General features: G+C 43.2%; 1 protein-coding gene and 1 long non-coding RNA gene across 3 annotated transcripts in view; one reads left to right on the top strand and one right to left on the bottom strand.

Moving 5' to 3' along the window:
- LOC309361577 overlaps positions 1–15,555 on the top strand; it is a 351,746-nt gene that overhangs the window by 74,445 nt on the left and 261,746 nt on the right. The window lies entirely within an intron of this gene.
- The window catches only part of LMX1B (LIM homeobox transcription factor 1 beta), a 163,002-nt gene continuing 149,867 nt past the window's right edge, over positions 2,421–15,555 (bottom strand). For both annotated transcript variants that reach the window (XM_081896551.1, XM_081896550.1), the window contains exon 8: positions 2,421–12,886. In XM_081896551.1, coding sequence (XP_081752677.1) covers positions 12,729–12,886 — 158 coding nt within the window. In that variant the 3' untranslated portion in view covers positions 2,421–12,728. The remainder of the gene's footprint in view (positions 12,887–15,555) is intronic.

Genomic DNA, 15,555 nt, shown 5'->3' on the forward strand with positions numbered 1-15,555 from the left:
TTGTGAATTGCAGGGGTTTGGACAAGATGACACTTGAGGTCTTTTCCAACTCTACAGTTCCATAAGACCTTCAAGGTTCTCAATTGACCACCAAAAATGAGGTTCAGGCTCCCCGAGGCTCCCCAGATTTTGCACTATTGCCCTAATCTCAGCTTCTCCAACTATCTGCCCAAACAATTTGAGAATTCTACCTTCCATCAAGTCAGTAGCCTGGGGAGAGGACTGCGTGTCAGGAGCTGCCTGGTTCTCCTGACCTGGATTCCAGTTGCTTTGTTCCTGGGTCTGAATGGGGTGGGGAGTGCTTCCCACAGAGAGTATGTTAACTGGCACAGGGCTGATGCTCAGCAGCCATTTATGATATTTTGAATCATAATGCCTTTGTATTAATTGTGTGATGAATTAGGTTTTTCAAAGCCTTATTTATAGGTTGTTGGGCTTTTGATCTGATTGTTTGCTAATTTGCAATGCTTTTGCTATTCTTGTGTGCTGCTTTGAGCTCAGCATTATTGCTGGGAAAGCAGAATGCAAATATTACTGTAAATCAAATCTAGAGCAAGGCAGCCAAAACTGCCACTGACATTGACTATAAATGTGAAGAGCTGTTAAGCTGAATAACTTGTGCTTGAGCATGCCTTTTTCCTCCTCCCTCCTATTCTTCATGTCAGGCCTTTCTAGATCCTCAGCCTTAGGACTAGAATCATGGATTTTTGTACACCTTTGCCTAGGGTGTGTAGCCTAGATGAGCTGCGATAGAGGGTACAGTTCTGCCCACATCATAGCGAATAAAGCATTTATGTCTCTCCCCCCCCCCGAGTTTGGGGCCATTTGACCGCATGAGCTTCTGCTCACCCACCTTCAAGTTAGAGCCTTTACCGTGAAATTTGGGTCACTGGTTGAAAATACAGTGGTACCTCTGGTTATGAACTTAATTCATTCCAGAGGTCTGTTCTTAACCTGAAAACATTCTGAACCTGAGGTAACACTTTAGCTAATAGGGCCTCCCGCTGCCATTGCACCGCTGGTCTGCGATTTCTGTTCTCATCCTGAGGTAAAGTTCTTAACCTGAGGTACTACTTCCGGGTTAGCGGAGTCTGTAACCCAAAGTGTTTGTAACCCGAGGTGTTTGTAACCCGAGGTACCACTGTACCAGAAAGGATATTTTTCCTCCTCACCTAATTTGCAGTTGGTTGGGGTTTTTCCTCCACCTTTCCTACAGTGAAAATTATGACTTTCTGTTGTTAGGCAGAAGAATGTTGTTTTTGTATACCTTGGTGCTCTATGTGCTTGTTTGCTGCTCTTCAGGGTCACATAGTATGCCTACCATAAGCAAGTAAAAGCCCTCTAAGCCATCTCAACTCATATGAGCATGTACCTGGCCAAACAACCTGCTGCTTTAAACATGCGTCCAAATCAGCAGGTAAAAATGGTCATGGCAGGTAGGTAAATTTGATCATCTACTACAGGAGTCAGCAAACTTTTTCAGCAGGGGGCCGGTCCACTGTCCCTCAGACCTTGTGGGGGGCTGGACTATATTTTTTTTTGGGGGGGGAGAACAAATTCCTATGCCCCACAAATAACCCAGAGATGCATTTTAAATAAAAGCACACATTCTACTCATGTAAAAACACACTGATTCCTGGACCGTCCACAGGCCAGATTGAGAAGGCGATTGGGCCAGATACAGCCCCCAGGCCTTAGTTTGCCTACTCATGATCTACTAGCTACTTTGACTCAAACTTGTGGTAAAGGCATAAGAGCTGGCATTGGGGTGGGGAGGGGTTTACCGGGGAGCTGACAACTTCAGATGGGGGAAAACCCAAGATCCTTCAAAATTTGCTCTTCCCAAAATTTTGCAATAATGTGTACCGAAAAAAGTGCATATACTTGTGTAAATAAATCCATATATTTGTGAAAATAATGCATTATATTAGGGGGAATGGCTTTGCAAATTAGGGGAAATTGCATACAAAAAACTGCAAACTAGGAGAAAATCACACTGAAATGCTGATGAAATTTCCTGAAGACTTTAATTTTTTTATTTTTCGCAAACTGATGTGGCAGTGTGGAGAACAAAGGCAAGGGAAATGAGAATCTGAAATCAACAAGTTTACTCATTCATAGAGAAAACCTTAAATATCATATTTAAGAATGATTTTTGTAGAACTTAGTGCCCCAATGGTTCAAATTCTACATGGAGGTGAGGGGGATGAGCTAACCTACACCCACTTACCTGCTTTGACTGGCTTACTGCTCTGTAAGGACTCATGCAGATCCATTGCCCAAGCTGGGGTCCATTGTCACTAGAGATGTCAGGAACTGAACAGAGAACTTCCTGCACACCAGTGAGTGATAAGTGTCTTTTTTCATTGTGAAATGCAGTGAGTGGGTGGAGGGGAATTCACTCCAAAAGCAACATCCCATTTCATTTACAGGTAGCTTTTATTTACAAATATACTGAAGTGTTTCGTTCTCTTTCTCTTTTGTAGGAAAAACAAACACAAGGTATAGTAATCACATCTTTTAACTGCCAGTTGACAGCGGCAGAGATGGGGGCGGAATGTGAAAGTTGGAAGGGGGAGGGGGGACGACCCAAAAAACCAAAATGAAGCCCAACAAAAACACTAATAAATAATTTAAGAAAGGGTAAGTCATTAAATAAAAAACAAAATGTCCAATCTGCAACCTTGATGTTGGTGGGAGAGAACCAACAGAGCTTGGAAGGGGTGTGGGTGGGGTTAGGAACTATGTCTGAAAGGGGAAATGGCCTAGGGATGGGAGACCATATTAAGAACCATTAGCATCAGCATCATTATCTTACAAGTTAAACAAACTGGAACAGCTACAAAATACTACATTTTGGTAACATAAATACAGAATATATAAATATACAAGTAATGCAGCCATATGAGCTAAAGAAAATGTGTGGTGATGGTGGGGAGATGTCTCCCCCCTTTCCCCCCCTAAATTATTATTTATGATTCAAAGTTTGCTGTTCAAACTATTGATGAAAGGTGGATCTCTGAGCTTGGCGGAATCCTGGCCTGTCAAGGTTTCTCGGCAAATGCTTTCATTCTGTTAAAATCATAGAATCCTTGCAGAGATGCAAGAAACCCCCAGGGTTGTCTAATCCAGCCACCATGCAATGGAGAACCACAGCCAAAGTCCAGCAGAAAGGTGAGACTACTAAACTGTTTTGGTGCTTCTCCCATCCTGTTAATTCATATGGGTTCTACATAAGCTCCATTGAAATGAAGGGAAGCTGCACAGGAGCGTGCACATACATGTCCATTCATTTCAATGGGACTTCTGTAGAAGAAAGCTTTAAATGAATAATGTCCATGGATCAGAGTTGTCTGATGCCCTTAATAGCACCTAGGCAACTGCCTGACTTTGAACTATTTCTGGTTCAACAAAGCAACCTCTATACAGGAATACCTCTGACAGTCTTCTTGTTTAAATTCATCCATGGATTTTTGGAGTTCTGGGATTCCCTGGTCCTATTTCTAAAATGGAATGGATGCATTAGGAAACCTCCACTGATTCCTGTTTTCTTTTTGTTTCTGAATTTTGTACTTTGCACAAACCTGTTGCTGCAGCTTTCTAGGTCTTTCATCACCTTTCCCCATTCCCATACTTCCAAATTACATATTAACATTGATAAAACACTGCAAAAAAAAGGACAATCTTTTTGTGATTCTATACATGGATGCATCGAGGTGATTTAACTGTTTAACTTCTGGGCATTGATAAAAGATTGCAAAAAGAGTAGAGACTGAGATGTGACTGTATGTATGCTTATATTCAGATCCTTTTCATGTAGTGTTTTACCAGTGCTCCATATTAGAGGGCTACATATACACAGTGATAAAACACTGCAAAACAAAAACAAAACACCCAACACTTATCAAATAAAACATGCAATCAAATCCAGGTTGCTTTTTTGTATTTTTATCAATGCATACATGTGCATTGTTACATGGGCAGCAGAGACAGTGGTGCAGGACTTTCTGGCAGAATCCTGTAGATTCACTCAGCAGGATGAACAGGAGGGTCCCCAGGGCTGGCTTACCACATTTTGAAATGTGTGAAGTCATGCACATTGCAGTCTAGAGGGATGCTCCTCGTAAGACCATTAAGGTTGCATCTACCTCATGCATTTAAAGCATGTTTATAGCACATGGCTTACCCTTAAGAATCCTGGGAATGGTGAGTTTGTTAAGAGTGCTGGGAATTGTAGTTCTTTGAGGGGTAAACTACAATTCCCATTGGGGGGCATGTAGTTTATGGGGTGGGTGTCACCTATGTCCAGAGGTTAAAATTACCCTAACTCTCCCACTGAAGAAAAAGAAGCAAATTAACTGGACACAGCAGTAGAATGCACATTCTAATTCAGGATATATAATTCTGAGTTAAGGCAGAATTTGGCTGAAGGAAGAACAACACAAACCCACAGAATGATAAAGGAACCAGGGGTTGCAGATGAGGGAGAGCTCTCTCTCTCTACCGTTTCTGAAGGTGGATACATTTTGGGAAGCAGTTATGTATATATTGAAATAAAGGTCTCCAAAGGCTAATAAGGGGCTCCACACACCTAGTCTTTAAACAAATTCTTGGAGACTGAAGACTATGTCAGGCTGGTGGTCTCAGAGGGACCATAGTACACCATTCTATTCTATTCTATTCTATTCTATTCTATTCTATTCTATTCTATTCTATTCTTTACATTGCTTCTTTGTGCTTCAGGGAGGGGGAACTTCAAATGGTGGAGCTTACCCCTGCAAAAAAAAAAAAGGAGAGAGAAGATATTTGTTTGTTGGGATTGAAAACGTGAGGGTTGGGTGTAGAGAACCCCAAGAGATTACAACATCTAGGAACTCTTGGAAGGTTCTTGAGGTGGTTTCAGTGCCTGAATGCCTTGTGACCTGCCACTATCCTCCTCTTTGACTGCTCAGATTTTCTGCTTCGAGAGGGATCCCTTTTGGTCTTAACCCATGAACCAGCTCCCTGCTATTATGGCAATGCTCAAAAATAAAAAGACACCTTGCTTTGCCGCAACAATGACAAGCAAAGTCTGCACCACAGAAAAACATTTTAGGCTGGTCAGGTGTCCTAATCCGCAGAGGACATATATCCATTTGCAGTGGCTCCGTTTGTGGAATGTTCTCCTCAGGGAGGCTTGCCTAGTGACTTCATTATACATATTTAGGGGCCAGACAATAATGTTCCTCTTCAACCAGGTCTTTGGATGATTAATATTCTATGTCTTTTTTAATGTGTTTGTGGGATGTGTTTGTTTGCTTTATTTTTGTTCTTGCTGTTATTATATACTTTGTCTTTTTATGCTGTGAGCCATCCTGAGAACTTCAGATGAAGAGCAGTGTAAAGATTTAATTAATAATCATCATTATCATATTTAAAGGTCTCCTTTATTTGAAGGGATTCTCTGTCTAAATCTGAGATGAAGTGCCATCAGATGGGAGAGCATCAGGGGCCCATCAACAATGAACACCTAGACAGCTGACCAGGCAAGCACACAGATCACCTGGTCTCAGTTTTCCCCTGCTAGGGTGAGAGGTACCACATTTCCATTTAAATTATAGCCCTTGTTTCTAAATTTGGTTTATGCATATAAATTATGCATATACAAATACTATGCAAATATGTGTCCTCTTTTATCCTTTTGAGGTGTGTGTGATTCCCCATTTTTGGAAATACATAAAGGGACACTTTATTTGCCCTGCACAGGAGAGGCGTCCTCATTTTACAGGTTTTCCATCTGTATACTAACTATGGGTCATACACCAAACTAATTTCTACTCAAGTAGAGTAGAGCTATAGAAATTAATAAACCTAAATTAGTCATGCCCATTAACTTCAATGGATCTGCACTATGTAGGACAAGCATTGGATATAACACTATAAGCCTGGTATGGGGAACCAGTGGCCTTCCAGATGCTGTTGAACTACAACTCCCATCAGCCCCGGCAAGCATGGCCAGTGGTGATGGGAGCTGTAGTGCAGCCACATCTGGCGGGCCTGCTTATAGCTTAAGGACTTTGCTAGGGGTTATCAATTCCAGTATTTAGGATGCCTCCAGCATCCTAAATATAAGCTACTTAAAACATTTCAACAAAGTGTACAATTGGATCTGTTTCAGTGAGTTCAAGTTTTTAGAAACAATATATATCTCAGAAATGTAAGCAAAGCAAGATTCTTAGCCTCAAATTAAACATGGTGTCAGTGTCACAAATGTAACTAGCGTGCATGTTGTTGTTTTTTTAATGTAAGTAGCAGCCATTGCAATGCCTGGGAAACATTGACACTTCAGGGGAATATCTTTCTATCCTTCCCACAATCCTGATGAAAACCATGTCTCTGAAGCTGCTGCCTGCATTTCAAGGCAAGTCTCCATTGGCACCTTGTAAAGCAACTAGCAGTTACAGAGGGCAGGTTTTTGTGGGAGATGGTGCAGGGAGAGAAAGATTTAAACTCCCCTTCCCCATAGGCCCACAGAGGCTGCTGAATACAAAACAAAGGATATCTTTAATATTATATATACTTTAGACCTTAGTTATGGTACTCACATTCTCTATGCTTCAGAATAAAGAGGGGAATTTAGTTGTATCATCAGAAGAAGTGGCAATGAGACTTTTCTGTGCCAGATCAGAAAACTGCATTATATGTGTTGGGGTGTGCGTGTGCATGCGTGCATTCACACACATGCACACACATGCAAAAAGCCTCCTCACCATTTGATATACTGTTAAAACTGTCAGTGTATCAAGCCCATGCCATAGGAAGTTACTATGTGCTAGATGGTGTCCTCTGATAACCCTTATTTGGCAAACAATGAATTCATTTTTGGCATAGTAGACTCAAATGTTTGGGGGAAAACACCTAGAATATGGCTCCTAACATACCCTCAGACACAGGTGAGGAGAATGCAACTTTACAGATGTTGTCAGTGAACAACTCCCTGACCACTGGCCATGCTGGCTAGGGGGTGATGAGAGTTGAAGACCAACAGTAACTGTGAAGCCACTGGTTCCCTATCCCTGGTCTAGAATGAACACAAGAGGAAGAGCATTTTTTAGACATGACACTAAGAATGGCTTTCGCGTCCCTGCTGCATTACTTGTGCTCTGGAACAGAGTGTTCTTTTAAAAAGGAAAACTCAAATATACAATCCAATGGATGTGGCTCATTCCTTCCATTTAAAAATGCAGGAAATTCAAAGTTATCCACAAATAGAATTAGTGAGGGAGGTCCACATGGAAGAACATCTGTTCAGTTGTGGACCAATCAAGCGACCGGATGCTGTTTACATAGGGCAAAACTGGGGAACCTGCTGCCCTCCAGATGTAGTTGGATGCCAACTCCCGTTAGCCCCAGCAGCCACAACGGGCAGTGGTCAGAATGGGTAGTGGTCAGGAATTGGAGTACAAATACCTAGGGGGCAACATATTAGTCCCCACTGACGTATGGGAAAACTGCATGTCAAATTTGTGACCGTTGTATCTGGCCTAATAAGTATGGCTTCCTACAAAATCCTGGGGGTAGATATTCTGGATCTGTGGCTGCTCTGACAAAATACAATTTCCAGAGTTCTCTCAGGATGTGGAATGACTATTAAGCTACTTGGTGTATTATGAAACTAGTCAGTGGCAGAGCATCTGCTCTGCATTCATAAGGTCCCAGGTTCAATTCCCAGCATCTCCAGGGTATGCTGGGCATGTAACCATGCCTGAAACCCTGCAGAGCTGCTACCAATCAGTGTAGACAATACTGAGCTAGATGGACCAGTCGTCTGTCTCAGTATGAAGCACTTTCTGTTGAACCTGTAGATACCAACCCTCAACAGAAAAGTATCCATGAGTAGTGGGGAAGTTGATATAACTTTATGCTAATAAGCAACTTTCCTCCATTCCTCATTCTGAGTGCCAGGTGTTTGAGGACCAGGAAATTTGCAGGAAAACCAGAATACAAAGCCATTGTACTACCAACCTTACTATATGCTTGTGAAACGTGGATCACTTATAAATGCCATCTCCAAATCCTGGAAAGGTGTCTCCAAAAATTTTTACATATCACTTGGGAAGACAGGTGAACTAATGCCAGTGTACAGTGTTGAAGCATTGATTCTTCAACGTCAACTTCGTTGGACTGGTCATGTTGTGCAGATGCCTGGTTATCGTCTTCCAAAGCAACTACTCTATTCCAAACTCAAAAATGGAAAGCGTAATGCTGGTGGTCAACAAAAGAGGTATAAAGACTCTCTCAAGGCAAATCTAAAAAAAGGTAGTATAAACACTGACAAATGGGAAACACTGGCCTGCAAGTGCTCCAATTGGAGAACAGCCTTTACCAAAGGTGTCGTGGACTTCGAAGATGCTTGAACTCAGGACGAAAGGGAGAAACGTGCTAAGAGGACGGCATGCTTGGCAAACCCTCACTGTGATCAACTCCCGCCCGGAAACCAATGTCCCCAATGTGGAAGGACGTGTGGATCCAGAATTGGCCTCCACAGTCATTTACGGACTCACTGTTAAGACTGTGTTCATGGAAGGCAATCTTACTCGGCTATGAGTGATCACCGAAGAAGAAAGAAGCAGCATCCAATTTGTCAAGACTTTTGAGGGAAATCATGTTTTGATTCATTTTAAAGGCTCTTCCTCAGCAACAACAAATCTCCCTTTCCCTCTCTCTTTTTTAAAGTGGACATTGAAACCCCATATTTTTCTTAATTGCCTGCATGTGACTGCTGCTTGCAGCACAGAGCATGCCCCCCACCCATCCGAAGAAGCAACCCAGGTTTCAACCTAGTTTGTTTGAGCCAAAGTGTGTGTGGGGGGGGGGACTGCCAGTATGAATGGAGCTCAAATGGTTGACATGAGACTTCTGCCCTTGGCATAGCATGTAAAGGTGAACAACCATTTTTTGGTGCTTTCCCTTGGCCATGCAAAATGTTTTTCTTTTTATCTACTTCAGTGTGTTGTCAGATTGTCCTACCTGCTTCCTTCTTTTCTTTTCTTTTGATTTGATGATCAGCATTTTGCTTTGATGCTACAATAATAAATCCCAAATCAAGAAGAGGTCAAAGGTCTACTTTAGAACCTTTGACCACAAGGTCTCCAGATTAAAACCACACAATGATCACATTCCTGGGGGAGATAACTCCTGCCACAAAATAAAAGGGGAAATGATCTTTGCCCATAAATACTGTGGGTGTGGAAGGGCAATACAGTACTGGCTTGGCTCCACATTGACACTTAGTTGAAAGGATAGTGTCTCCCTTCATAGAAAAGTCAGTTACATTCCATGTTCTCTGTGATATTTTTGTGTTACCAAGAGACAGAACTCAGGGCTTCTTCATTCTCAATGACTTCCATAGAAAGCTTAGGAGGGCAGAGGGCAGGACAATGTTTGGATGAAGTGCAGGCTGGAATGGGATGGGACACTGCCACACCCACTTCTGTCTGCCCTTAGCCCGCCCCTCCACCTGCCTGCCCTCCATTGGCACTGCTTGTCAATTTCCTCCTCTTCCTTTGCCTCAAGGTTGCCCTTGTGGAACTCACCAGGGAGTTTTGTGGCAACAAAACTAGAATTAATTGGCTCCGCCTGCCATTGCTTCTTCCTTTTTATTGGCTCTGGCACTGCTGTTCATGTGTTCTGCCTTCACTTAAAGAATTCTGGGAGCTCTAGTTTGTCCAGGATGCTCACAGTTAGGAGACACCCCCCCCACTCCCCTCACAGAATGACAGTGCCCAGAGTGGTTTAAGAGGCCATCTCTCTTTGGGCAAAACTAGGGATTGGAGCTTTGGGAGGGGAATAGTGGCCAGCACCTTTAATGAGCTACAGCTCTCAGAATTCATTCTGGAAAGCTGTGACTGTTTAAAATTGTATCATAGTGTTTTAAATGTATGGTGCAAATGCAGCTTTTGTAGGCCTTCTGTCTGTTTGCATGTAGGGATAGCTAACATGAGGGCTCCTATGTTGTTAGGTTCTTGGATGAGTAATAGGTGTTTGTGGCAGTCCCTGTAACTCCCCTCTCCCGTGACCCCTGCCCATGCTAATGACATTTTCATGCCACAATACAATAAATAGGTCCTAAGGTGTGGGAAGGTTTTTTTGCTGCAAGATACCAACACAGCCACTCTTTGAGCATGTATGTCCATGGATAACCTGGTCCCACCACCCACCATCCATTTTAAATTCCCATTCCTGATGCAACATTGCTCTGGTGGCATTGTGGGAAAATGTAAATGGTTGTCTTGCCACCACCAGATAATCCAACAGCTTGGGGCCCAGTAGAGGCCGGTTTATTTGGGCAAAAGGGGTGCTGCCCCATTAACCTGAGTCTGCCCTTGGGCAGTCCCCACTGGCCTGATTCCTGACTTACAGCCTGTCAGGAGGCGATACTCTTTGCCATTGGTTCTAGAGCTACCTCCTGTTGGGTGTCCCACTTTCCAAACCACTGCTGGAAAACACTAACTGGTCTTCTTCAGTGAGCCCATTCTCATGTTCTTTCTCATTATAGCAACAACTAAAGGATAGCTTTCATTGCTGTTTTCGGATTCATTTAAAAGTGCTACGATTAAAGGGGAATCGGTCGAGACCACAGTAACATTTGGGACCCTTCCTCCATTCTGTGTAGGGTTTGAATTGGTTCATTTGTTTTTGGCTCTACCAAGTCCTCTTTCAGTAGGCAGCATTCAACTAGGGCTGTAGTCCAGTAAGAGAAATATTAGTCAATGAATGGTAGCAGCTAAAGAATCAATTAATAAATAAAATATGCAGAAATCTGCATATGAAGAAAAACGTTGATTGGTTCAAGAAGGAAACACCCTCCCGTGTTTTTTTCATAACTCACACATCCAGCAAAGCAGGCACCACATCTGAGAAGAAGCATTCTTTCCTCTCTGATATACATAGAAGGAATGCTTCCAATAAGATATCACATTACCTGCTGGGAGGTTGTTGTTTTTTTGTTAACTTATTAAAAATAATTTAACAAATTAAAGACCTGCTACCTGCAACCTGATTAATGAAGGGTGCATTTTTCATTGATCCAACCACTTTTAATAGATCCAGGGATGGGGGATCTGTGGTCCTCCAGATGTTGTTGGACTCCAACTCTCATCAGCCCCTAGCTCACAGGGCCAGTGCTCAGGGATGATGGGAACTGTAGTCCAACAAACAGAGGGCCATAGGTTTCCCCATCCCCGATTTAACCAATGAATCAAATATAGTAGTGGGACTGATTTCTGAGCGAACATGCATAAGCTTCTATTGCAGATGCTGAAGCCTGAGTTTCAGCTATCTACTGGTCCATGTGACTCTGGAGTAACTGAACGATTGGAGTTCATTAAGGCTGAGTAAGGGCTTGGGGAAAAGCCATAGGAACAAAGATGAGGACATAGGAAGCTGCTATCGACCCATCTAACTCAGTACCATCCAGTCTGATTGGTCGCTGATCTCCAGGATTTCACACAGGAGCTTTTCCCAGCTGTCTAGAGATGCCAGGGAACCTGAGACCTTCTGCATGCAAAGCAGATGCTCTGACACTGAACTACAGCCAGCCCCCCCCAGCATTGCTTTTTCTACAGTGACTCGACTGACATTTCAGGAGGGTCCCAAGGGACATGACAGATTTCTCTCTCTCTCAAAGACCTTCCTAATTAACCCAGATTGGGACAACGGAGCGCTGCATATATCTGTCAAGTAGATATAAACATAAGGAACACCCAACAGATGCCTGCCAATCACATGAGTGGGGGGGAGGAAAGTGGAGAATTTGAGAATGAGTTATATTACATTTTTTAAAAATAAAGAACACCCACCCTAATGTTTTGTGCTCATATCAGTAAATGAAGTTAAATGAAACTGTGTGTCTCGTAAGAACCTTTTGCTCATTTTTGTTAAAAAACAAAATGTTACTACTAATCTAAATGAAACCCTCCCCACTAACTCATGCATCTACTTCGTCATTTATTTAAAATACTATCATTATGACATGAGCCTTCGCTCTTTGTCTCTCTCCACAGTCTTACTTTTCACCAGCTACTCAGCTCCCCCCCTGCCCCTTCTCTCGCCCAGTTTCATACAGTACAAAGGCTATAAACTAATGTACCAGTCTATGGGCTTTTATGGGGCAGGGAAGGAAAGGGGGGGCGTGGAACGCAGGAAAGAGGAACTATTTGCTTGGGAGCCACAGGAAAAGGTCTCACAGTCCGGTTGGCTGTTGGTCCACAACTAACATGTTTCTCCGACCTTTTTTGCTGCATGGGTCAATACCCCCCCTCAAAATGGCGGCGATGTTGGTGGCTCCAGGCATCTGAAAGAGGCTCCAAAAGGTTAATAGGTTTCATGGTGTTCATCTTGCTTTCCTTTGCGATGGCGGAATCAAAATGGAAGGCTGTTGATGCCATGTGGTTGGGCGTTGCCATGTTCCTCCTGAGCTCAATGCTAGTGCCATGATATTTATTTATTTTTTCTGTGGATGATCTGGCAGCAGCCTTGAAATTTCATTTTTTTAAAAAAAAAATGAAAGTCTCTCTTAATTTAACACTCCTGTTGTCACAGAGCCTGAAGTCAGCACGAAGGTAGAGCTGAGGAAAATATGGCTGTAAGAGTCTGAGCTGAGAAATCAGGGGGCACGTGAGGGGTTGGGGAGTCATCTGTGAAGATGGGCATTCTTTTCAGGGTTCCCCCTTGTTTTCCCTTGAATTTCATGAGGCAAAATAAGAACTCTGCATAGAGTACAGCCTGTCAATTGGGTTTCCAACCCTGGCCTGCATGGAGTTTACTTCTGAGGAGGCCAGGAAACAGTCGCTCAAGCTAGTTAGAGAGGTATCGCTGTCGATGTCATGGAAAATCGAGTCATTCCCTGTGAGGCACAAAAAACAGCAACACAAGCACATTAGTACACGCTGAATTGCTCACTCAGAGAAAGAGACCTGGGATTCCCTTATCACCTCATGCAATGGAAGCCCATCTGCACACACAGCAGAATAACGTGATATGGATTTTCTTGAGCCATGCCACTTCACACTGTATTTGGAGCGAAATCTCATGCTTAATTGCTGCCCCTGGAAAATGGAAAATACCCCTTTTGCAGAAAATGAGTATGCCAAGGTCAGCCTGACATGCTAATCCCCCTCCTCTCTCCCTTTCTCCTTCTCATTGCTATTTTTCCATGTGCATGGCTGGGGGCATCTGCAGGAATTTTTGGTGGACAGGGAGAGTAAAAGTTCTAAAAATGCTAGAAACTTTGGCTGCATTCACAGGGCAGTTTAATCTGACATTCCCCTAACAGTTTTCCACCTTGTATTTGAGCTTTCATGAAATGTAAGAAATACTTCTGGCTCTGCCACATAATATGGCAAGTTTAGTACTCATTCCCTGTGTTATTTGCAAATAACATGGAAATCAGTGCTAAACTTGTGCTACGTTCCACTGTATTTTGAGGAGTGTCTTTTATGTTGTACGAAAGCTCAAATACCGTATTTACTCGAATCTAGTGCTCACCTTTTTTGGCCAAATTATTTTTTTGCGAAAATGAAGGTGTGCATTACATTCGATGGCACAATAGACTTGAGTAAATACGGTATAATGTGGAAATTGACAATTATTGAAACATCCAGGAAACAGAATAAACTGATATGTGAATTCAGTCTAACTCATTATAAACAAAATGAAAGCCAAGTGTCTGGAGATTATGGTTCATCCACCGTAAAGGGGAGGCAGCTGCCCCTCTTGTGGAAACCAGTGTAACCAGTGTTATTTTTCATGTGCTATATCACTGTAGGTGGAGGAAATCTCATTTTTGAGCAAACACAGTGAAAATTCTCCCTGTATGCAGCAATGGAGCCCATTAGGGAGAAAGCTAGCCTAAAACCTTGCTCCCTCTGAGGCTAATTTTCTACAGCATTCCAGCCAAGCAGTCTGGAGTGGTACAGTCCTGGCAAAGGATTTAGGGGAGGTACGGGGGGGACACGGTGGGAGAGGGGGGGAAGGGATATTGCCCTAGTGTGAGTACTTGCACTGGCTTCCGCTAGTGTACTGGATTAATTAAACCCAGCCCGGTGAGTTAGTCCCCTCCATTATTTTCAATGGGTTGGCTCTGAGTGGGACTAATATTTGGCTGCAACTCCAAAGCTTTATTTCTTTGGGCTCCTAATCACTGCAGAGTTTAGTGACTGCATTGCGAGGGTGGAGAAGAGGTGAGGATTTGCCAAGGACTTGTTTGCACTGCAGTCTGCAGCATTTTGGAAGGGCTTTAAAAAGAAAAGAAAAATCAAAAAGAGAAAGTTCCTTTTCTAACTGACATGAGTAAACAATCTGTGGGAAGCTGTTTGGTCACAGAGAAGAGATTCTGCATTCCATCCCAGGAAACTGTGGCTCCCAGGAATGGTGGTATCAAATGGTGTCAATGGCAAATATGGAACTGGGAGAAGAGCAAAGCTTTTGCTCACTCGCTCCATTAACAAAAGCTGCCCACTCTTCAGTCCACCCTGTGACCTCCCCTATCAGTTTAACACACAGTTCCTCCACTGTGGCAGGAGATAGCTTTCTCGACTAGATGAGCCTTTGGTCTGATCCATCAAGGCAAGAGTCATTATTTTACCAGCAGTATGTGGCCTGGTGGACTCAGCGTGGAATACAGAACAGCAGGTGCCTGCGCAGTCCCACAGACTGACTAGGTGGCCTCGGATCTGTCGCGATCTTCCAACCACAAATCCTTCATCTCCTGATTGGGAATCTTAAATGTTACACCCCACACACTGTTGTTGTGTGACGATTGAGGAGATAAGGTCTGCACATCAATTTGCATTGCTAAGGAATTGTATAAGCAAGGATGATAACTCAGCCCTCTGCCAAACCACATCTGACTTTGCATTCCTCATGATGAGGTAGTGGAGAGACAGGTTATTGAGGGTGCTGGGTTCTTTTCTGCCTCCTTAGAATATGAAGCAAGCATCTAGACTACATTCTTTGGTTGGCTTCATACCAGTTTAGCTGTGATGGCTCCATTGTCTCCTTCCCATGAACAGAGGCAGATTTAGGGGAGTGAGACTGGTTTGGTTGCACTGGGTGAAGAGGCTTGGGGGTGCTACCAGGGACACCTCAACTAATATTTAAAAGAAAGCATGAGAAGTGGGGAGGGCTGAATTCTGACATCACACAGGGCACCACTGAATCTGAGACCCAAAAGACTGCTATGAATCCTGGGAAACAGAGTTTGGGGAAGGTGAAAAGAATTCTCTGGAGAATATCCCATGGTCCCCTCCCTCACAGAGCTGAAGATCCCAAGGCCTCCATCAGAGAGGTACAGTTAAAACAAATATTATAGGCATGCCCCAAATCCCCATGAGACCTACTAGGAATGCTGGATTGACAATATATCACATAAGTAGGGCATTGTGATGTCAAAGGTAAAACAGCTAATAATGTTCAAGTCTGGACCATCTCCAGAAGCAAATGGTCAGCTTTTGAACCATTTTGCAAGCTGCTGGGCTAGTTTTAAAAACCAGTTAATACAGGCACAAGGGCTGT

Source organism: Podarcis melisellensis, assembly GCF_964234715.1.
Source record: "Podarcis melisellensis genome assembly, chromosome: Z".
Classification (NCBI taxonomy): domain Eukaryota; kingdom Metazoa; phylum Chordata; class Lepidosauria; order Squamata; family Lacertidae; genus Podarcis; species Podarcis melisellensis.